At 43.3% G+C, this 24088-nt stretch overlaps 1 protein-coding gene across 3 annotated transcripts in view; it reads left to right on the top strand.

Annotated features, from left to right (window-relative positions):
* Window positions 1-18511, top strand: part of LOC110525505 (filamin-C) — a 56163-nt gene extending 37652 nt beyond the window's left edge. For 2 of the 3 annotated variants that reach the window (XM_036980645.2, XM_090235020.1), the window contains 16 exons: window positions 1529-1657; window positions 1871-2044; window positions 2387-2548; window positions 2848-3051; window positions 3186-3233; window positions 3333-3485; window positions 3725-3847; window positions 9380-9637; window positions 9965-10237; window positions 10458-10595; window positions 11609-11724; window positions 12280-12406; window positions 12629-12805; window positions 16635-16853; window positions 17388-17594; window positions 17697-18511. In XM_036980645.2, the coding sequence (XP_036836540.2) occupies window positions 1529-1657; window positions 1871-2044; window positions 2387-2548; window positions 2848-3051; window positions 3186-3233; window positions 3333-3485; window positions 3725-3847; window positions 9380-9637; window positions 9965-10237; window positions 10458-10595; window positions 11609-11724; window positions 12280-12406; window positions 12629-12805; window positions 16635-16853; window positions 17388-17594; window positions 17697-17884 (2696 nt within the window). In that variant the 3' untranslated portion in view covers window positions 17885-18511. Of the gene's footprint in view, window positions 1-1528; window positions 1658-1870; window positions 2045-2386; window positions 2549-2847; window positions 3052-3136; window positions 3234-3332; window positions 3486-3724; window positions 3848-9379; window positions 9638-9964; window positions 10238-10457; window positions 10596-11608; window positions 11725-12279; window positions 12407-12628; window positions 12806-16634; window positions 16854-17387; window positions 17595-17696 lie in introns of all 3 variants that reach the window. The other variant, XR_016496081.1, reaches the window with a different exon arrangement.
* Window positions 18512-24088: the final 5577 nt, after the last annotated feature.

The raw sequence follows: 24088 nt of genomic DNA, 5'->3' as shown, positions 1-24088 counted from the left end.
TGTCAAAACCAGAGGAGAAAACACCTTGTGTTAGCCTGTCTTCAAACTAAACGCAGACTCAATTTAAGTAGTTATGCTCAATTAAGATTCTTATGTTTATATTTCAACAACAAAAAATCCAGCTCATGCAACGATGTGCGCTGAGAGCTGGAAAGCAAGTTCAGGGAGTGAGTGTCTTAATAAATAACGCCTGGGGAATGAACAGCCTGGTGACCTAGAGGCCAGAGAGGGAGCACAGTATCCCCTCCCTGACTCGTGGCTCCAGCCGCAGGACGCTGACCAAAATGATGAACCCGCGGATCAGGAGCAGACCGGTCACTTCTGCTGAGGCGCAGGAAACCTGTCAGTCCGGCTGAGAAGCGGGAACATTGCGACCTAGAGCGCCGGAGAGAGAGCATACGTGACGGTACCCCCTCCCCAGAGAGTTCTGCTCCTGCCGCAGGAGCCAACCAAAGGGACGTTCCCGGGGATCAGGAGCCGACCGGTCACCCATGCTGATGCGCCGGAACCTGTCGCCGGCAGGGGCGCTGGAACCTGACAGACCCGCTGAGGCAGGGGAGCCTGGCGGATCAGGAGCAGACCGGTCACTTCTGCTGAGGCGCAGGAAACCTGTCAGTCCGGCTGAGAAGCGGGAGCATTGCGACCTAGAGCGCCGGAGAGAGAGCATACGTGACGGTACCCCCTCCCCAGAGAGTTCTGCTCCTGCCACAGGAGCCAACCAAAGGGACGTTCCCGGGGATCAGGAGCCGACCGGTCACCCCTGCTGATGCGCCGGAACCTGTCGCCGGCAGGGGCGCTGGAACCTGACAGACCCGCTGAGGCAGGGGAGCCTGGCAATCCGGCTGAGGCATGAGAGCCTGACGAGCCGGTAGAAGCAGGGGAGCCGGGCTCTCCGGCAAAACCATGAAAGCCAGACGAGCCGGCTGTGGCAGCGGAGCCTGGTGTTCCGGCTGAGGCATGAGAGCCTGACGAACCGACGGAGGCAGGGTAGCCTTCAGATCTGTCTGAGGCATGAGAGCCTGTAGCGGCTCCCAGACCCGACCAAATTCCCACCAAAACAAAAAAAACAAAAGAATGATGCTTCCCTTAGGTAAGGCGTTATTTTGTAACAATGTGCGCTGAGAGTCGGGAAGCAAGTTCAGGGAGTGAATGTTTTAATAAATAAACCCAACATAATACAAAAATAAGAAACACGAACAACAACGCACAGAACTGACACAGGAACAGAAACAATAACACCTGGGGAAGGTACGAAAGGGAGTGACATATACTTGTATAGGGAAGGTAATCAGGGAAGTGATAATCATAATCAGGTGAGTCTGATTATGCCCAGGTGCGCGTAACGATGATGACAGGTGTGCGCAATAACGAGCAGCCTGGTCTAGAGGCCAGAAAGGGAGCACACGTGACAGCTCAGGTGTTTAAACAGGCGTATTTATGTAAATTAATGTTAAATAAACATTGATGAATATTGAACAAACTTTTTTCTGATGGTCCATTCCCTCCATTAAATCTCTCCCCCTCACAGGAAGCCCCCTCCAGTTCTATGTGGATGCTATGAACAGTGGTCTGGTGACAGCATACGGCCCTGGTCTCTGTCAAGGGTCCATCAACAAACCTGTCACTTTCATTGTGGTCACCAAGAACGCTGGAGAAGGTACTTCTTCTGACTATTTTATTATTATCTTATTTAAACCAATACTTTTGGAACACAGTTTAATTGACTTGTATCCCCCCCCCCCCCCCCCACCCTCTGTCCACAATGATGGGAAAACATTTCTCCATCTAATCCTATGTAGACAGTTGAGTAAAACCCCATCTCTCTCTATCTCTCTCCCCCCCCCCTTCCCCTCTCCTACCCCCCCTACAGGTGGTCTGTCCCTAGCGGTGGAGGGTCCTTCTAAGGCAAAGATCACCTGTAAAGACAATAAGGATGGAACCTGTACTGTATCCTACCTGCCCACCTCACCAGGAGACTACAAGATCATTGTCAAGTTTGACAACAAACACATAGCCGGCAGCCCCTTCACTGCTAAAATCACTGGTGAGTGGGTCTGGACCAGAACACTCAGGGGTGCACCCACATACAGTCACAATGCCACTCATACTTTTGCCTTGAAATCACTGGTATATTGATCAATCATATGTGTTGTAGGGCTCTACGTAAAATGGTATTCGGGATGGTTAGTAAAGGGTTAGCAAACGATTTGTAAGTGTAAGTAAATGGTCAGTCATTGTGAGTGAATGTTCATAATCGTTTGTACATGTTAGTAACTGTTAGTTAATGGTAAGTAAATGGTTTGTAAATGGTTAATACATGTTATTATGTAGTTAGTAAATATTAATAAATGGTTTGTCAATCTATTTTCCATTTCTCTCTATCAAGGTGATGACTCTATCAGGACATCCCAGCTCAACGTGGGGACAGCAGCAGACTTGCCACTGAAGATCACAGAGTCTGACCTGAGTCTGCTGACGGGTAATATCAGAGCTCCATTAGGCAACGAAGAGCCGTGTTTGCTCAAGAGACTGCCCAGCAGACACATAGGTGAGATACTACCCACTAGTCTGGCCTGAGCTAGAGACTTTCAATAACATGGCGCTGGTGGGTAGAATAAATGGTTTAGTTTCCTTACTCTGAAGAAAAGTAACCTTTTTCTCCATGTGAACCATCAGTCTTGGGACTCACGACAGACAGACAGACAGACAGCACTGAGTTCAACTTTCTTGAAGCATAAAATGATGACAGCACTGTCAGAATTTGTGAATCCTTTAACTAATCCCTGTTTAAATATTCTGTTCAAATATCTACTTACACACTCCTCTCCTCCATCTCTCTATCTGCAGGTATCTCCTTCACCCCTAAGGAGGTGGGAGAGCACAAGGTGAGCGTGAAGAAGAACGGTAAGCACGTGACCAACAGCCCTTTCAAGATCCAGGTTGGCCAGTCAGATATTGGCGAGGCCAGTAGGGTCAAGGCCTTTGGTAAAGGACTGGTGGAGGCACACACCTTCAAAATGGCTGAGTTCTTTGTGGACACTAGGGATGCAGGTAAGGCATGTTAGACATATTAAAAGGAATGTTTGAATGTTTATAGTTTTTGTGCATCTCTGAGTGATGTTCTATCGATTCCCAGAGTCATTTCAAGTGTTCATGTGTGTCTGAGCTATTCACCGTTCAAGCAGGCAGAAATACAGCCGGTATGACGAGTTTCGCATCAACATTCAAAATGGGTATATCTTTCTTTTAAGCTAATCTAACCCATATCTGCTAAAGTTCATTGACAGATACAATGCTCTCTCCATTGCCTTACATATTTCTATTTTTCTCAGGTTATGGTGGTCTGGGGTTGTCGATCGAGGGTCCGAGTAAAGTGGATATTAACTGTGAGGTTGTGGAGGATGGGACGTGCAGAGTCAGTTACTGCCCCACAGAGCCAGGCAACCACATCATCAACATCAAGTTTTCTGACAAGCACATCCCAGGTTAGTGTTTCTTTGTCTTACTTCAGTTTTGTAAATGTTATCAAAAATGTGTAAAATCCGTAAATTAACTTGGTTTTAGGTGAGATTACATTTCATTATCGAACAACATTGTCAGTCACTGTTACCTGTGATTTTTTTTCTGCACCAATTACGGTTTCGGACCTCTCCTTGGCTAATACACTTCTCCCTGACCTCACTAATTGGCTGTTGCTGGTACTCTCTGATTGGCTGATCCTCAGGAAGTCCTTTCACAGTGAAGGTGACAGGAGAAGGAAGGATGAAGGAGAGCATCACCAGGAAGAGAACTGCCCCCGCCATCGCTTCTGTCGGCAGCGCCTGTGGCCTCAACCTCAAAATCCCTGGTGAGCACAGCCTAACAACAGCTGGTGCGCGATATCTAATGTTAAGGGGGTCTCAGGTCTTTGCTTGCCTGAATTACAATACATCATGATAAGCTACAGACCATACTATTTACCAAGAGTTTTCATCTATATGTTTTGTAGCTGTCTATTTACCACCACAAACTGATGCTGCCACTAAGACCACACTCAACAACCTGTATAGGGCCATAAGCAAACAAGAAAATGCACATTCAGAGGCAGTGTTTGTCATGGCCAGTGATTTTAATGCAGGAAAACTTAAATCCGTTTTACCTCATTTTTACCTGCATGTCACCCGTGCAACTAGAGGTGACAACACTCTAGATCACCTTTATTCCACACACAAAAACCATCACCAGACCATAACTCTATTCTCCTGCTTCCTGCTTACAAGCAAAAACTCAAACAGGAAGTACAAGTGACTCGCTCAATACAGAATTGGTCCAATGAATCGGATGCTAAACTACTGTTTTGCTAGCACAGATTTTAATATCTTCCAGGATTCATCCGATAACATTGAGGAGTTTACCACATCAGTAACTGGCTTCATTAATAAGTGCATTGACGACATCGCCCCCAGAGTTACTGTACAGTACTTACATACCCGATCCAGAAGCCATGGGTTACAGGTAACATCCGCACTGAGCTAAAGGCTTGAGCTGCCGCTTTCAAGGAGCGGGACACTAATACGGACGCTTATGAGTAATCCTGCAATGACCTGTGATGAGCCATCAAATAGGAAAAGCGTCAATATAAGACTAAGATCGAATCCCACTACGCCGGCTCTGATGCTCGACGGATGTGGCAGGGCTTGCAAACTATCACGGATTTCAAAAGGAAACTGAGCTGTGAGTTGCCCAGTGACACAAGCCTACCAGATGAGCTAAATGCCTTCTATGCTCGCTTCGAGGCAAACAACACTGAGCCATGCATGAGAGCACCAACTGTTCCAGACAACGGTGTGATCTCTCTCTCCGTATGTGAGTAACACCTTTAAACAGGTTGGCATTCGCAAGGCTGCGGAGACAGATGGAATACCAGGCCACATACTTAGAGCATGCACTGACCAGCTTGAAAGTGTCTTCACTGAAATTTTCAACTTATCCCTGACCGGGTCTGTAATACCAATACCATGTTTCAAGCTGAACACCATAGTCCCAGTGCCATAGTCCCCACCCCCAGTGCCCAAGGACACCAAGGTAACCTGCCTAAATGAATATCACCCTGTAACCCTCACATCTATTGCCATGAAATATACAGTGCCTTGCGAAAGTATTCGGCCCCCATGAACTTTGCGAACTTTTGCTACATTTCAGGCTTCAAACATAAAGATATAAAACTGTATTTTTTTGTGAAGAATCAACAACAAGTGGGACACAATCATGAAGTGGAACGACATTTATTGGATATTTCAAACTTTTTTTTTTAATCAAAAACTGAAAAATTGGGCGTGCAAAATTATTCAGCCCCTTTACTTTCAGTGCAGCAAACTCTCTCCAGAAGTTCAGTGAGGATCTCTGAATGATCCAATGTTGACCTAAATGACTAATGATGATAAATACAATCCACCTGTGTGTAAACAAGTGTCCGTATAAATGCACCTGCACTGTGATAGTCTCAGAGGTCCGTTAAAAGCGCAGAGAGCATCATGAAGAACAAGGAACACACCAGGCAGGTCCGAGATACTGTTGTGAAGAAGTTTAAAGCCGGATTTGGATACAAAAATATTACCCAAGCTTTAAACATCCCAAGGAGCACTGTGCAAGCGATAATATTGAAATGGAAGGAGTATCAGACCACTGCAAATCTACCAAGAACTGGCCGTCCCTCTAAACTTTCAGCTCATACAAGGAGAAGACTGATCAGAGATGCAGCCAAGAGGCCCATGATCACTCTGGATGAACTGCAGAGATCTACAGCTGAGGTGGGAGACTCTGTCCATAGGACAACAATCAGTCTTATATTGCACAAATCTGGCCTTTATGGAAGAGTGGCAAGAAGAAAGCCATTTCTTAAAGACATCCATAAAAAGTGTTGTTTAAAGTTTGCCACAAGCCACCTGGGAGACACCAAACATGTGGAAGAAGGTGCTCTGGTCAGATGAAACCAAAATTGAACTTTTTGGCAACAATGCAAAACGTTATGTTTGGCGTAAAAGCAACACAGCTGAACACACCATCCCCACTGTCAAACATGGTGGTGGCAGCATCATGGTTTGGGCCTGCTTTTCTTCAGCAGGGACAGGGAAGATGGTTAAAATTGATGGGAAGATGGATGGAGCCAAATACAGGACCATTCTGGAAGAAAACCTGATGGAGTCTGCAAAAGACTTGAGACTGGGACGGAGATTTGTCTTCCAACAAGACAATGATCCAAAACATAAAGCAAAATCTACAATGGAATGGTTCAAAAGTAAACATATCCAGGTGTTAGAATGGCCAAGTCAAAGTCCAGACCTGAATCCAATCGAGAATCTGTGGAAAGAACTGAAAACTGCTGTTCACAAATGCTCTCCATCCAACCTCACTGAGCTCGAGCTGTTTTGCAAGGAGGAATGGGAAAAAATGTCAGTCTCTCGATGTGCAAAACTGATAGAGACATACCCCAAGCGACTTACAGCTGTAATCGCAGCAAAAGGTGGCGCTACAAAGTATTAACTTAAGGGGGCTGAATAATTTTGTACGCCCAATTTTTCAGTTTTTGATTTGTTAAAAAAGTTTGAAATATCCAATAAATGTCGTTCCACTTCATGATTGTGTCCCACTTGTTGTTGATTCTTCACAAAAAAATACAGTTTTATATCTTTATGTTTGAAGCCTGAAATGTGGCAAAAGGTCGCGAAGTTCAAGGGGGCCGAATACTTTCGCAAGGCACTGTAAGAATGCTGTTCATTGACTTCAGCTCAGCATTAAGCACGATAGTCCCCTCCAACTTCATTACCAAGCTCAGGACCCTAGGACTGAACATCTCCCTCTGCAACTGGATCCTGGACTTCCTGATGGGCCGCCCCCTAGGCGGTGAGGGTAGGCAACAACACATCCACTACGCTGATCATCAACACGGGGGTCTCTCAGGGATGTGTGCTTAGTCCCTCCTGTACTCCCTGTTCACCAACGACTGCATCACCATGCACGACTCCAATACCATCATCATGTTTGCTGATGATACGCCGGTGGTAGGACTGATCATCGACTACGATGAGGCAGCCTATAAGGGGAGGTCAGAGACCTGGTGCCAGAACAACAAGTTCTCACTCAACGTTTGCAAGACAAAGGAGCTGATCATGGACTACAGGAAACGGAGGAGCAAGCACGCCCCCATCCACATCGATGGGGCTGTAGTGGAGTGGGTCGAGAGCCTCAAGTTTCTTGGTGTCCAAATCACTAAGGAATTAACATGATCCACAAACACCCACACAGTCGTGAAGAGGGCACGACAGCGCCTCTTCCCCCTCAGCAGGCTGAAAATATTTGGCATGGGCCCTCAGATTCTCAAAAACTTCTACAGCTGCACCATTGAGAGCATCTTGACTGGCTGCATCACTACTTGGTATGGCAACTGCTACAGAGGGTGGTGAGTATTGCCATTGCATCACTGGGGCCAAGCTCCCTGGCTTCTAGGACCTCCATACCAGATGGTGTTGTTTTCCTCATCACTCTACACTTTGACACTCTACAATGTCAAAGGAAAAACCATTTTTTTTTCCATTTTTGCAAATGTTTAAAAAATAGCAATTTACTTAAGTATTCAGACCCTTTACTCAGTACTTTGTTGAAGCACCTTTGTCAGTGATTACAGCTTGGCACACCTGTATTTTGGGAGTTTCTCCCATTCTTCTCTGCAGATCCTCTCAAGCTCTGTCAGTTTGGATGCGGAGCGTCGCTGCACAGCCATTTTCAGGTCTCTCCAGAGATGTTCGATCAGGTTCAAGTCAGGGCTCTGGCTGGGCCACTCAAGGACATTGTCCCAAAGCACTCTGGAGCAGGTTTTCATCAAGGATCTCTCTGTACTTTTCTCCATTCATCTTTCCCTCAATCCTGACTAGGACTCTCTCCCCCTTATAATTTGGGATCAAATATGCTCTGAAAGCAAACATGTTGACATGAGTACCCTGATATCGGGGAATTTGTGCCATTCTGAGTCCCTGCTCCTGAAAAACATTCCCACAGCATGATGCTGCCACCACCATGCATCCCGTAGGGATGGTGCCAAGTTTCCTCCAGATGTGACGCTTGGCATTCAGGCCAAAGAGTTCAATCTTGGTTTCATCAGACCAGAGAATCTTGTTTCTCATGCCCTGAGAGTCCTTTCAGTGACTTTTGGCAAACTCCAAGCGGGCTGTCGTGTGCCTTTTACTGAGGAGAGGCTTCCGTCTGGCCACTCTACCAAAAAGGCCTGATTGGTGGAGTGCTGCAGAGATGGTTGTCGTTCTGGAAGCTTCCACAGAAGAACTCTAGAGTTCTGTCAGAGTGACCATCGGGTTCTTTGTCACCTCCCTGACCAAGGCCCTTCTCCCATGATTGCTCAGGTTGGCCTGGCTGCCAGCTCTAGAGTCTTGGTGGACATGCAGACATTTTTTGGTATCCTTCCCTAGATCTGTGCCTCGACAGAATAATGTCTCGGAGCTCTACAGACGATTCCTTCGACAACATGGCTTGGTTTTTGATTTGACATGCACTGTCAACTGTGGGACCTTACCAAATCATTTCATGTCCAATCCATTGAATTTACCACAAGTGGGCTCCAATCAAGTTGTAGAAACATCCCAAGGATGATCAATGGAAACAGGATTCACCTGAGCTCAATTTCGAGTCTCTTAGCAAAGGGTCTGAGTACTTATGTAAATAATATTTCTTTTATTTTCATAAATTTGCCAAAAATTCTAAAAATCAATTTTCAGTTTGTCATTTTAGGGTATTGTGTTTAGATTTATGAGGATTTTTTTGTTTTTTAATCAATTTTAGAATAAGGCTGTAACGTAACAAAATGTGGAAAAAGACAAAGGGTCTGAATACTTTCCCAATGCACTGTATTGTACATAGCTAATTCAATAACATCCTACACCTGAACATTGACGTGCTACTGGTACTCCCTGTATATAACCATGTTAGTTTTACTCGTCATTGTTATTCAGTATTCTCTGTATTTATTCCTCTTGTCACTATTTCAATTCTTTTGTTAACATTTTTGCTTTAAATCTGCATTTTTGAAAAGTACCAGTAAATAAGCATTGTTTACGAAGCATGTGACAAACCCATTTAAATTTTTATTTCATTTTAAACATGGTCACAATGTGGTCAAGTATTACTCTCATGGTGCTGAAGTGTGTTAATATCATCTATAGAATGAACACAACGGTGGTTGTTACCCCTATCACTCGACTCTCAATCAACTTTCATACAGCTTTTGCTCGCTGGCTTTAAAGCTAAGCTAGAGCTAGCACAAGTCTTCAAGTATAGCTTGCATCTAAGACTAACCAAACACTAACCATCCCTGCTCTCTCTCCACCAATAGGAAACTGGTTCCAGATGGTGTCAGCCCAGGAGAGGATGACGCGCACATTCACACGCAGCAGCCACACGTACACACGCAAGGAGCGCACGGAGATCAGCAAGATGCGGGGCGGCCAGACGAAGAGGGAGGTGAGGGTCGAAGAGAGCACCCAGACGGGAGGAACAGGAGGAGCCAGTCCATTCACAGATGTTTTTGGAGAGTTCCTGGGCAGAAAGAGTCTGGCTAGCTTCGCTGGGATACCCGCTACAGTCACACCAGGTGAGAATGAATGAAGAAAAAATACAAATTTACTAACACTCAACGGTTGTACTTGTTTTTCTTTTACTGATTTTACAGATAGCGACAACATTGAGCAAGGTTTTACTTGTAATGATCATAATCGATATATGGTTGTTTCAACTACACTCGTAAAAGAAAACTGATAAAAGGTTTCTTCAGCTGTCCCCAGATGAGAACTATTTTGGGTTCCTTTCTCTGTGAAAAGGGTTTTACATGGATCCCAAAAGTGTTGTATCAGTTCTTCAAAGAACCCTTTTTCTCCCAGCCAGTCTGACACCCCCTATCCTTCGCTCCTCCCTCCCCTAGGTGAAACCGCTACCATGGGTAGTATGATGGCCCAGGTTACCAGCCCTGGGGGTAAAACAGAACAGGCAGAGATCATAGATGGAGGGGACAGCACCTACAGTGTCCGCTTCGTGCCCCAGGAGATGGGGGCCCACACGGTCAATGTGAAGTACAGCGGGCAGCACGTCCCAGGTAGTCCCTTCCAGTTTACAGTGGGACCCCTGGGAGAAGGAGGGTCCCACAAGGTTCGGGCCGGAGGCACTGGGCTGGAGAGAGGAGTGGCAGGAGCACCAAGTAAGTAGTCTGACCTGACCCTCTCTGTTTTTGAAAAAAAACCCACAACTGTTGTATTTGTCCTTTCCTTTACACTAACTAGCACTGATTTTGCATACAGCACATATATTTTTGAAGAATGTTTTACTTTCAATACGTGATTTTTTTGCCTACTTTAGTTGAACCAGGTTAATCCCGTCTCTCTCTCTCTCTCTCTCTCTCCCTCCCTCCCTCCCCGTAGCTGAGTTTAGTATCTGGACGCGGGAGGCCGGTGCAGGCGGTCTGTCCATCGCAGTAGAGGGGCCCAGTAAGGCTGAGATCTCCTTTGAAGACAGGAAGGATGGATCCTGTAGGGTGGTCTACATTGTACAGGATCCAGGTGAGATAGGGTAGAAAACCCCCATCCAGCTCCAAGGACCAAAGTATTTGGACAGTGAAACTTTTTTTGGGGGGGGGGGGCTCTGTACACCAGCACTTTCATTTATACTATGAGAGTGAGGTTAAAGTGCAGACTGTCAGCTTTAATTTGAGGGTATTTTCATCTATATCTGGGGAACTGTTTAGAAATTACAACACTTTTGTTGATAGTCCCCTCATTTTTGGAAACCTAAAGTATTTGAACAAATTCACTTATACAGTATGTGTATTCAGGATTATCCGTAATCATGGTAGCATCCACATTAATGTAGAAGTGTTCCGAAACATAGTCTATTCTTATTTACAATTAAAATGACTCCAAAATGACACAATACATTATTTACCATTTATTTCTCTTGGGAACAAAATAATCTGAAATGCAACCAAAACGAACTGCCAATGCATCCAACAAATGTGTAGAGTCACAAGCTTGATGGAGTCATTGTGTGCTAGGAATTTGTGATCAAATACTAAGCTTTTGACTACACACATAAGTAAACTTGTCTAAATAATTTTGGTTCTCTAAAATGGGGGGAACATGTACAAAAAGTGCTGTAATTTCTAAATGGTTCATCCACATTGTATCATTTAATATCCAAAGAAGCTACATACACTAAGAAGCTACATACACTAAGAAGCTACATATCACTAAGAAGCTACATAGCACTAAGAAGCTACATAGCACTAAGAAGCTATTTAGCAGTAGGCTGGGCAGTAGTTGGTCTAAAAAGCTACATAGCAGTTGTCCCCAGTTAGAGGGATGAGGACACAGTAAGAAACAAACACACTGACTACAAAGAAACAGATAAGCTCTCATATTCAGCAGAGACAATGACAGCTATTGATCTGATCATACTAAACTGAGATATTTTTATGTAATTTACGCCATGTTTTTCTCCTTTCCTACTACTAGATTTCAATCAACTGATCACTGTTATTTGTCTCTAACTCCCTGGTTCCGCTGTGTGTCCTCAGGTGACTATGAAGTGTCAATCAAGTTCAACAACGAGCACATCCCCGACAGCCCCTTTGTTGTTCCCATAGCAACGCTGTCTGATGAGGCTTGCCGACTCACTGTCACCAGCCTGCAGGTAGGAACACACACACACACACACACACACACACACACACACACACACACACACACACACACACACACACACACACACACACACACACACACACACACACACACACACACACACACACACACACACACACACACACACACACACACACACACACACACAATTGTGTTAGAACACTCCTCACAAGACCATAATTTAGCATAACAATAGTCGCTTGTTGGTCAGGCTTTGTTTGTCCTTGGAAGTGTAACTGGAGGCGTGGGCTATAGCAGTAACCAAGGCTTTTTGAATGTGTTGTTGTTTAATGGTGAGTGAGAGGGATGTGGGGTCTACTCATGGCTATCAGTACTGCTCATCACCCCCCACTAGGAAACACATTAACACCTTCTCCCTCTTACACACACTCAGCCCGGGAATCTCTCGACTTACCTCCTTATTGTAGTTTCATATACAAGATGAGTCACAGTTAAAAACACACATTCTACACACACAAGGCAAGCTTACAGAGCTTTACCAGGCCCTGACCCTGTTTTTCCTTCCTCCTCCCCTCTGGAGAAGGACCTAAAGGTGAACCAGGAAGCGTTGTTCGCTGTACAGTGTAACGGGGCAAGGGGCGTGGTTGATGCTAAGGTCCATACCCCCTCCGGCTCAGCAGAGGAGTGCTACATCACAGACCTGGACAGTGGTAAGATATAAGGATAGGTTTGGTGTTAGACCTCACAGTTATATGGTTCCTTACTCCATGGGCCTGGAGAGACTGTAATTCGAGGTTCGGATTTCTGTACACACTATTCCTAACTTCAGCCAAATTAAATGGGAGAGATGGGGACAAATGTGTTACTTAATGTTGAACAAAACATTAACTTTATAACATATTTATTTATATCTAATCACTCATATTCCCCAGACAAGAACACCATCCGCTTCATTCCCCGTGAGAATGGCGTGCACTCCATCGACGTCAAGTTCAATGGCAGCCACATCCCTGGAAGTCCGTTCAACGTGAGGGTGGGGGAGGCCGGACAGGCTGGAGACCCAGGCATGGTGACAGTTTATGGGCCTGGACTAGATGGAGGATCCACAGGTACATACACTACTCTATATCTTCTTCTTATCTTCTTACTCCCGCTGTACACAGACCCTATGCTACTGACAACACATGTAGGAGAGGTTTGTCATCAATGATTAATATACATACAGTATATTAATCATTGGTTGTAATCTGGTTGCAGTGATCATTTCAACCATCATTTCAACCAGTTTTGCCTATTGTGATTAGGGCTGTTGCGGTGACCGTATTACTGCCACACAGGCTTTCACGAGTCATGAAGGCAGTCAAATTCCACATGACCGTTTAGTCACAGTAATTAGGCTTCTCCTGGTCATTAGTAGCCTACCAAACGTGCTAACTGCCTGGTACTCTATTGTCCCTCTAATCACTCTGACATCAATTCAAATGTATTCAAAAATTTAATCAAACACTTCATGAAAGCCCATGAGCTCATGTTGCGCAACATTTCTATAGGCTATGCAATTGTGCAAGAAAAATAGTATGATGTTCTTTGGATGCTACTCAGCATTCTTTGTCCTCCAAACACAACGAGTAGAGTTTTTACCAAAAAGTTATATTTTGGTTTCATCTGACCATATGACATTCTCCCAATCTTCTTCTGGATCATCCAAATGCTCTCTAGCAAACTTCAGACGGGCCTGGGCATGTACTGGCTTAAGCAGGGGGACACGTCTGGAACTGCAGGATTTGAGTCCCTGGCGGCGTAGTGTGTTAGTGATGGTAGGCTTTGTTACTTTGGTCCCAGCTCTCTGCAGGTCATTCACTAGGTCCCCCCGTGTGGTTCTGGGATTTTTGCTCACCGTTCTTGTGATCATTTTGACCCCACGGGGTGAGATCTTGCGTGGAGCCCCAGATCGAGGGAGATTATCAGTGGTCTTGTATGTCTTCCATTTCCTAATAATTGCTCCCACAGTTGATTTCTTCAAACCAAGCTGCTTACCTATTGCAGATTCAGTCTTCCCAGCATGGTGCAGATCTACAATTTTGTTTCTGGTGTCCTTTGACAGCTCTTTGGTCTTGGCCATAGTGGAGTTTGGAGTGTGACTGTTTTAGGTTGTGGACAGGTGTCTTTTATATTGATAACAAGTTCAAACAGGTGCCATTAAAACAGGTAACGAGTGGAGGACAGAGGAGCCTCTTAAAGAAGAAGTTACAGGTCTGTGAGAGCCAGAAATCTTGCTTGTTTGTAGGTGACCAAATACATATTTTCCACCATAATTTGCAAAGAAATTCATAAAAAAATCCTACAATGTGATTTTCTGGATTTTTTTTCTCATTTTGTCTGTCATAGTTGAAGTGTACCTATGATGAAACAGGCCTCTCTCATCTTTTTAAGTGGGAGAACTTGCACAATATGTGGCTGACTAAATACTGTGTGTGTATGTATATACAGTGCCTTGCGAAAGTATTCGGCCCCCTTGAACTTTGCGACCTTTTGCCACATTTCAGGCTTCAAACATAAAGATATAAAACTTTATTTTTTTGTGAAGAATCAACAACAAGTGGGACACAATCATGAAGTGGAACGACATTTATTGGATATTTCAAACTTTTTAAAAATCAAAAACTGAAAAATTGGGCGTGCAAAATTATTCAGCCCCTTTACTTTCAGTGCAGCAAACTCTCTCCAGAAGTTCAGTGAGGATCTCTGAATGATCCAATGTTGACCTAAATGACTAATGATGATAAATACAATCCACCTGTGTGTAATCAAGTCTCCGTATAAATGCACCTGCACTGTGATAGTCTCAGAGGTCCGTTAAAAGCGCAGAGAGCATCATGAAGAACAAGGAACACACCAGGCAGGTCCGAGATACTGTTGTGAAGAAGTTTAAAGCCGGATTTGGATACAAAAAGATTTCCCAAGCTTTAAACATCCCAAGGAGCACTGTGCAAGCGATAATATTGAAATGGAAGGAGTATCAGACCACTGCAAATCTACCAAGACCTGGCCGTCCCTCTAAACTTTCAGCTCATACAAGGAGAAGACTGATCAGAGATGCAGCCAAGAGGCCCATGATCACTCTGGATGAACTGCAGAGATCTACAGCTGAGGTGGGAGACTCTGTCCATAGGACAACAATCAGTCGTATATTGCACAAATCTGGCCTTTATGGAAGAGTGGCAAGAAGAAAGCCATTTCTTAAAGATATCCATAAAAAGTGTCGTTTAAAGTTTGCCACAAGCCACCTGGGAGACACACCAAACATGTGGAAGAAGGTGCTCTGGTCAGATGAAACCAAAATTGAACTTTTTGGCAACAATGCAAAACGTTATGTTTGGCGTAAAAGCAACACAGCTGAACACACCATCCCCACTGTCAAACATGGTGGTGGCAGCATCATGGTTTGGGCCTGCTTTTCTTCAGCAGGGACAGGGAAGATGGTTAAAATTGATGGGAAGATGGATGGAGCCAAATACAGGACCATTCTGGAAGAAAACCTGATGGAGTCTGCAAAAGACCTGAGACTGGGACGGAGATTTGTCTTCCAACAAGACAATGTCCAAAACATAAAGCAAAATCTACAATGGAATGGTTCAAAAATAAACATATCCAGGTGTTAGAATGGCCAAGTCAAAGTCCAGACCTGAATCCAATCGAGAATCTGTGGAAAGAACTGAAAACTGCTGTTCACAAATGCTCTCCATCCAACCTCACTGAGCTCGAGCTGTTTTGCAAGGAGGAATGGGAAAAAATGTCAGTCTCTCGATGTGCAAAACTGATAGAGACATACCCCAAGCGACTTACAGCTGTAATCGCAGCAAAAGGTGGCGCTACAAAGTATTAACTTAAGGGGGCTGAATAATTTTGCACTCCCAATTTTTCAGTTTTTGATTTGTTAAAAAAGTTTGAAATATCCAATAAATGTCGTTCCACTTCATGATTGTGTCCCACTTGTTGTTGATTCTTCACAAAAAAATACAGTTTTATATCTTTATGTTTGAAGCCTGAAATGTGGCAAAAGGTCGCAAAGTTCAAGGGGGCCGAATACTTTCGCAAGGCACTGTATATATATATCACACACACACACGAACATTGAGAGATTAGATATTTTTCAGGTAATTTGCACCTTCCCACATGCCACAGCAGACACTGCCAGTACTCAATTAAAGTAACTACCGTGGGTCTCTCTACTCTGGAACACTCTCTACTCTGGAACACATACATCTAGAGTGTATTGTCAAAAACCTCTCAAACATCACGCCTGCTCCCGCTCACCCTCTCGCGCCAGGCTGCCCATCATTATGCACACCTGTCACCATCATTACACGTCAGTGGAGTCACCTGGACTCCTTCAAATCTCATTTGGAGAAAATATCATTTCTATTTTATTTAGCTTTGTTCAATTGTATTCTTCATTCTTCATAAAATAATGCCATGGAATTCTAAGTAAATCTTGTCTTCTAAATGAACTAGTGTAGTCCACAGCCATTTGGCATAATCAGGACCTAACTTAAGGACAACTCAGAGTATGCTATTCTGTTCTTCTGAAATAGACTACATTTTCTTCATATCATGCTTCTTTAGACCTGTCTAAAATAAATCATGGATTTATTGAGAAGGTGTAGGCTATATTACATCGATTTATTATACTTTTCTAAATGTATATGTTCCAAAGGTCTGCATCAGTGGCTTGTAGGGTATGTGTGGAAGCCAGGAGATGCTAAATGTGTTCACGTTAATTAACGGTCAATTACCATTAGACCGACACTTATTTGCTTGACAATCACCGGCTGACAAAATTTGTGACCGCCACAGCCCTAGTTGTGATGCTGTCTTAAAATGATGTATTATGAATGCTAGGTCTCCTCACCATGTAGTCTTTCTCTCTCCCTCTAGGTGTAGCCTCAGAGTTTGTAGTGAACACCTGTAACGCGGGGTCGGGTGCCCTGTCCGTGACCATCGACGGTCCCTCTAAGGTGAAGATGGACTGTTCCGATTGCCTTGATGGCTACAAGGTCATCTACACACCTATGGCCCCCGGCAACTATCTCATCACCATCAAATATGGAGGACCCAACCATATAGTGGGCAGCCCATTCAAAGCCAAAGTCACAGGTGTGTGTTCGGTGTGTGACGTGTGTGTGCAGCTTGACTGACAGATCTTGATGAAAAGGATGTTCGAGGTTTTCGGTATAAAACGAGACAAGTTCAAAAGTTCAAAGTTCCTAGACATGTAATGTAATATAAATAACAAATTACGTAAATGTTACTCAGGGGGATTCTTTGTAACTTCACAACAACATACGTCGGGATTGTAAATTGAATAGTCACTGACGTCAGTGCTGAAGACTGAGTGCATCCTCTGAAGCACCGGCAAAATGTAGAAAATAAGGCTAGATACTGTATGTTGTTGTGAAGTTACAAAGAATCCCTCTGAGTATGAGGAATCTATGTTGTATGAATATGTTGAGATGGGGAAAACAGTAGCCTACAGGTTAACAGTGTTGTTCTAAGTAGCCACCGACCCTCTCATAAGAAACCCCCATTCATGGTGCTCTTGTCTGTTCTGAGGAGGGGAGGTGTTAGATTATGTAATGTCTGGTATTAGTTGTTACTGCAGCTCTTTTGTAACATTGTAACCTCCCTCAGGTACCCGTCTGTCTGGTGGTCACAGCCTTCACGAGACGTCCTCGGTCCTGGTACAGACGATTACTAAGACGTCCAAGGTAGCAGGAGCGTACAGTACCTCGTCAAAACTGACCTCTGACGCCAGCAAGGTGGTGTGTCGAGGCGGCGGGCTCACCAAGGCTCTGGTCGGACAGAAGAATGTATTCAATGTGGACTGCAGCAAAGCAGGTGAGAAGAACAGACTCGAGGAATATGTAACACACACACCAATATGTAACACACACATACACACACTCCTCTAGTACCATTCCTAACCCTCCCCTCTTCCAGGTACTAACATGTTGCTTGTGGGAGTGCACGGTCCCAGGACGCCCTGTGAAAAGGTGTACGTTAAACACATGGGCAACCGCCTGTACAACGTCACCTACACTGTCAAAGACAAGGACAACTACACCATTATCGCCAAGTGGGGGGATGACAGTGTTCCTGGCAGCCCCTTCAAAGTAGCTGTGCCCTGAAAGAACTCTGTTCTCCAAACCCTTGAAATCTCACCCCTAACCCCCATTTCACCGCCACCCTGCTCCGCTGCACGACTGTAGAGCGAACCTCCTCTCCCAATGTGCACAAAAAACATGCAAAGAAGTTTCTCTCCCTATAAGTAAAAAATAAGATTTCAACCTTTATTTAAAAATGATTAACTCTAACTGTTACTGTTTAGAGAAAGTTGTCTGTGACTAGTAACTATCATTGTGAAGCAGAATTCACGAAGCGTTGGATTGTTCACCCACTAATAGGGAAACGTGAGCTGGGTTTAGACCGTCGTGAGACACGTTAGTTTTACCCTACTGATGGTGTGTTGTTGCAATAGTAATTATTTCCAGAGTTGGAAAGAGGGCACTCCTATATTTTGCCATTAATTGTTTCTGTAACTGCATGGGCAGTGCGCCATCTATCGATCTCTATGTGTACTGTAGACGTGTTCCAAGTCATGTTGTTCAAAGTATTTTGATTGGTCCAAAGACCCTGTTCGACCAATAGAAAGGGATTGTTGTGTAGCAAAGGATGGCTTAATGTGTGAATGTTATAAACTGAAGATAATTTGCTATCAAACAGTATTAAATATCGTATGCTTAAATAAAAATAAACATGTCTTTTTGTTATATTAACCTATATTTTTTGGTAAACTTTGCAGATATATATGCCTTGACAAAACACAAGTGGGTTTATTTAGTGATTTTGACTGAATGTGAGTGTCATTATGAACATGCATAATGGGCTTTTCTAGGATTTCTAAACATTTTGGGCTTAGTAGGGGGATCCGTGGGCATCCTTCCCTGGCAAAAAAATAAGGATTTTCAACAGTTAACTTCTCTAGGGGGCAGTATTTGGAATTTTGGATGAAAAGCATGCCCAAATTAAACTGCCTTCTGCTCAGGCCTGGAGGATAGGAAATGCATATATCTGGTAGATTTAGATAGAAAACACTCTAAAGTTTCCAAAACTGTTAAAAATAATGTCTGTGAGTATATCAGAACTGATTTGGCAGGTGAAAACCTGAGAAAAATCCATTCAGGAAATTTGTTTTGTTGTTGTAGTTTTCTATTCAATGCCATTACAGTTTCGATTGACTTAGGACTCAAATTGCAGTTCCTATGCCTTCGACTAGATGTCAACAGTCTTTAGAAATTGTTTCAGGCTTGTATTCTGAAAAATGAGAGCGTAAGAGCAGTCTGAATGAGTGGACCCTGCCGTGTCACAGAGCGTTTTCATGCGGCGACCGAGAGAGTGCCTTTCTTGTTTACCTTTTATATTTACAACGTTATTGTCTGGTTGAAATATTATCAAATATTTAGGCTAAAAACAACCTGAGGATTGAATATAAACATTGTTTTACATGTTTCTATTTGGACTCAATTTTTATTTTTTTTGTCTGCCTGCGTTTGAGCCTGTGGATTACTGATGAAAACGCGTGAACAAAGGTTTTCAGATATAAAGAGAGACTTTATCGAACAAAAGTAACATTTATTGAATAAATGAATGTCTTCTGAGTGCAAACATATGAAGATTATCATAGGTAAGTGATACATTTTCATCTCTATTTCTGACTGTAACTCTTCTACTTGGCTGGTTACTGTTTGTAATGATTTGTCTGCTGAGCTATGTTCTCAAATATTTGTACGGTATGCTTTCGCCGTAAAGCATTTTTAAAATCTGACAACGTGGTTGTATTCACAAGAAGTTAATCTTTAAACCTATGTAAAATAATTTTTATAATGAGTATTTCTGTATTTGAATTTAACGCTCTGCAATCTCACTGGATGTTGGCCAGAGAGGTTAACTTCTTTGGGGTAGGGGGCAGTATTGGGAATTTTTATGATTTTGGATAGAAAACACTGAAGATTCTAAAACTGTTTGAATGATGTCTGAGTATAATGGAACTCATATGGCAGACAAAAACCTGAGAAAAAATCCAACCAGGAAGTGGGAAATCTGAGGTTTGTAGTTTTTGAACTCAGCCCCTATCGAATACACAGTGGGATATTGGTCATTTTGCACTTCCTGAGGCTTCCACTAGATGTGGATGTCAACAGTCTTTGGAAACTTGTTTGATGCTTCTACTATAAAGGAGGGGGGAATGAGAGGGGAATGAGTCAGAGGTCTGCCAGCAGCCACAAGCTCAGTCTTGCGCGCTCACGTAAAAGGTAGCTGCGTTCCGCTTCCTTTCTGAAGACAAAGGAATTCTATTTTATGTTAAAAACATCCTAAAGATTGTTTCTATACATCGTTTGACATGTTTCTACGTACTGTAACGGAACTGTTTTTTACTTTTTGTCTGAAACTAGTGAACGCGCTTCATGAATGTGGATTATTGGACTGAACGCGCTATCAAAAGGAGCTATTTTGACATAAATGATGGGCATTGTCGAACAAAACAAACATTTGTTTGACTGGGATTCCTGGGAGTGCATTCTGATGAAGATCATCAAAGGTAAGTGAATATTTATAATGCTATTCTGACTGTTGACTCCACAACATGGCGGATATATGTATGGGCTCTAAGCACTGTACTCAGATTATAGCATGGTGTGCTTTTTCGGTAAAGTTTTTTTGAAATCTGATGAAGATCAAAGGTTAGTGATTAATTTGATCTATATTTCTGCTTTTTGTGACTCCCCTCTTTGGTTGGAAAATGGCTGAATGCTTTCTGTGACTAGTTGCTGACCTAACATGATATGTTGTGCTTTCGCCGAAAAGCGTTTTTGAAATCAGACACTGTGGTTGGATTAACAATAAGTTTCTTTAAAATGGTGTAAAATACTTAAATGTTTGAGGAATTTTAATAATGGGATTTGTTGTTTTGAATTTGGCGCCCTGCAGTTTCACTGGCTGTTGAGAGGTGGGACGCTCACGTCCCGAACGAGGCATGAATTTTGGTGCACTTTGAGATGAACATTGAGAGATTAGATATTTTTCAGCTAATTTGCACCTTCCCACCTGCCACAGCAGACACTGCCAGTACTCAATTAAAGTAACTACCGTGGGTCTCTCTACTCTAGAACACTCTCTACTCTGGTACACATACATCTAGAGTGTATTGTCAAAAACCTCTCAAACATAGACTCTGACCTGGCCAATGAGCCAAACTGATTAAAGAATCACACAGTACACACACAGTACACACACAGTACACACACACACACACACACAGTACACACACACACACACACACACACACACACACACACACACACACACACCCCTTTTTACTCGGGACATTGAAGCACCTTTGGCAACGATTACAGCCTCGAGTCTTCTTGGGTATGACGCTACAAGCTTGGGTATGGATGGAGTCAAGGCTCCTTGTCCCTTCTCCCAGCTCCTGATAGTGATCCTGATTGCCTTGGCAGCAGCAGGGATACATTCAACTCCTTTTACTACATTTTTTAACACCCATAAACGTTTCATCAGGAGAAATGGGCCCTGGTTATTATTACATTCCTTAGAGGGGAGAGGAGTCAAGGGAGGTGGTTGCTAAGGAGATGGAAAGATTGTCATACACACAGACCCACACATACAAAGGCACACGCTCACAGTCATGCGTACACACACACACAGTATGGATCATGTGCACTGTGGAATTGTGTAATAATGACATGCCCCCCATGATTATTCCCTCAGTGTGCGTCCCAAATGGCACCTTATTACCTACACAGTGCACAGCTTTTGACCAGATCAAAAGTAGTGCACTATATAGATCTATATAGCCAGGTCGCAAATGTAAATGAGAACTTGTTTTCAACTTGCCTACCTGGTTAAATAAAGGTGAAATAAATAAATATAGGCAATATGGTGCCATGTAGGATGCAACCTTACTGTTGCATCCTACATGGCACCCTATTGCCTATAAAGTGCATCACTTTTGATCTGTTCAAAAGCTGTGCAACCTTACTGTTGCATTACTCGATGTGTCGGCATCGAGTAATTGTCTCTGGCCCCCTCCCAGTTAGGGGGAGTGATGAGCTCTACAGCAGAGTCTCACAACTCAATCACTGGTTTAAAACTGTTTTCTGCCCCTCCCAAAAGACAGAATTTGTAGATAATTGTCCCTCTTTCTGGGACTCACAAACAAACAGTTCCAAGCCTGGCCTGTTGAGGAGTGCCGGACTCCATCCTAGCTGGAAGGGTGCTCTCATCTTATCTATGAACATAGACAGGGCTCTAACTCCCCTAGCTCCACAATGAAATAGGGTGCAGGCCAGGCAGCAGGCTGTTAGCCAGCCTGTCAGCTTAGTGGAGTCTGCCACTAGCACAGCCAGTATAGTCAGCTCAGCTTGAGACCATGTCTGTGCCTCGACCTAGGTTGGGCAAAACTAAACATTGTGGTGTTCACCTTAGCAATCTCATTAGAATAAAGACCTCCTCCATTCCTGCCATTATTGAAAGAGATCATGTTACCTCACATCTCAAAATAGGGCTACTTAATGTTAGATCCCTCACTTCAAAGGCAGTTATAGTCAACGAGCTAATCACTGATCATAATCTTGATGTGATTGGCCTGACTGAAATTTTGTTGCTGAGAGATTCCTGTGTCGCAGGAAATGCAGATGAGCTTTGTGATTTACAGAAATTCACTGAAAAACACAATTATGATATTAACAGTATTCCAATTTTAATGTAGTCTCATTTCGACCAGCTAATAACCTGACCACCGATCAAGCAACTTTGTGGACTAAACTTTCAAATCCTGTTGCTGCAGGATTATTTTTCTGCGACAATACCTGTATTGCATCTGTACACACGACCCTTTGACAGGCAGCAGCCCAGCCCAGTAGCACTTGACAACAGGAAAGCCATGATGAGAAAATGTTTTGTTTCTTCAGGTGAATGAAGCTAATAACTGCAGGTGTAGAGAACAAATCAAATTTATTTATATAGCCCTTCTTATATCAGGTGATTTCTCAAAGTGCTGTACAGAAACCCAGCCTAAAACCCCAAACAGCAAGCAATGCAGATGTAGAAGCACGGTGGCTAGGAAAACCTCCCTAGAAAGGCCAAAGCCTAGGAAGAAACCTAGAGAGGAACCAGGCTATGAGGGGTGGCCAGTCCTCTTCTGGCTGTGCCAGGTGGAGATTATAACAGAACATGGCTAAGATGTTCAAATGTTCATAAATGACCAGCATGGTCAAACACTAATAATCACATGCTAAATAGTCCCTTACCTTTGATCTTCATCAGAAAGTCTCCCAGGAATCCCAGGTCCACAATAAATGCTTGATTTGTTCGATAATGTCCATTATTTTATGTCCAATTAGCTACTTTTGTTAGCGCGTTTGGTACACCTCTCCAAACGCTGGAGCTGGACGACAGTTTCTTTGGACAAAAACTTAAAAAAGTTAAATTACAGGTCGAAGAAACATTTCAAACTAACTACAGAATCAATCATTAGGATGTTAACATATAGCTTCAATAAAGTTCCAACCGGAGAAATGCTTTGTGTCTAGAGGATGAACGGAACGCAGGAAGATATCATGTGCTTTGCGCGTGACCTGGAACTGGCACTCTGCCAGTAGTCTGATGCATTCTGTTCTTATTCAGCTCCACTTTACAGCAGAAGCTTCATTCAAATGTCAACAGACAGTTGAAATCTAGTGGAAGCCCTAGGAAGTGAATCTTCATTCATATCTAATAGGGATTTCAAAAGGAATGGTTTGAAAATATACCAGCCTCAGATTTCTCACTTCCTGTTTGGATTCCTTCTCAGGTTTTTGCCTGCCATATGAGTTCTGTTATACTCACAGACATCATTCAAACAGTTTCAGAAACTTCAGAGTGTTTTCTATCCAATACTAAAAATAATATGCAAATATTAGCAAATGAGACTGAGGAGCAGGCTGTTTCCTCTGGGCACCTTTCATCCAAGCTGCTCAATAGTGCCCCTGCAGCCATAAAAGTTAAACTCGATGATAGGAACACTGTGGACTATTTTCAGCAAGTTGCATCCAATAATACAGAAAAAAACACTTTTCAATAAACAAGGTTTAAATCATGTTTGATTATAATTTTTTTTGCAGAACTGTTTAAACTCGATGATAGGAACACTGTGGACAATTTTCAGCAAGTTGCAACCAAGAAATACAGAAATATACACTTTTCCAAAAACAAGGTCTAAATCATGTTTGATGCACTCTGTAAGTGATTTTTTTTTTTTGCACTACTGTTTA

This window comes from Oncorhynchus mykiss, chromosome 1, assembly GCF_057628025.1.
Source record: "Oncorhynchus mykiss isolate SJ-2025 chromosome 1, ASM5762802v1, whole genome shotgun sequence".
Taxonomy (NCBI): domain Eukaryota; kingdom Metazoa; phylum Chordata; class Actinopteri; order Salmoniformes; family Salmonidae; genus Oncorhynchus; species Oncorhynchus mykiss.
This window is presented reverse-complemented; position numbering and strand designations above follow the sequence as displayed.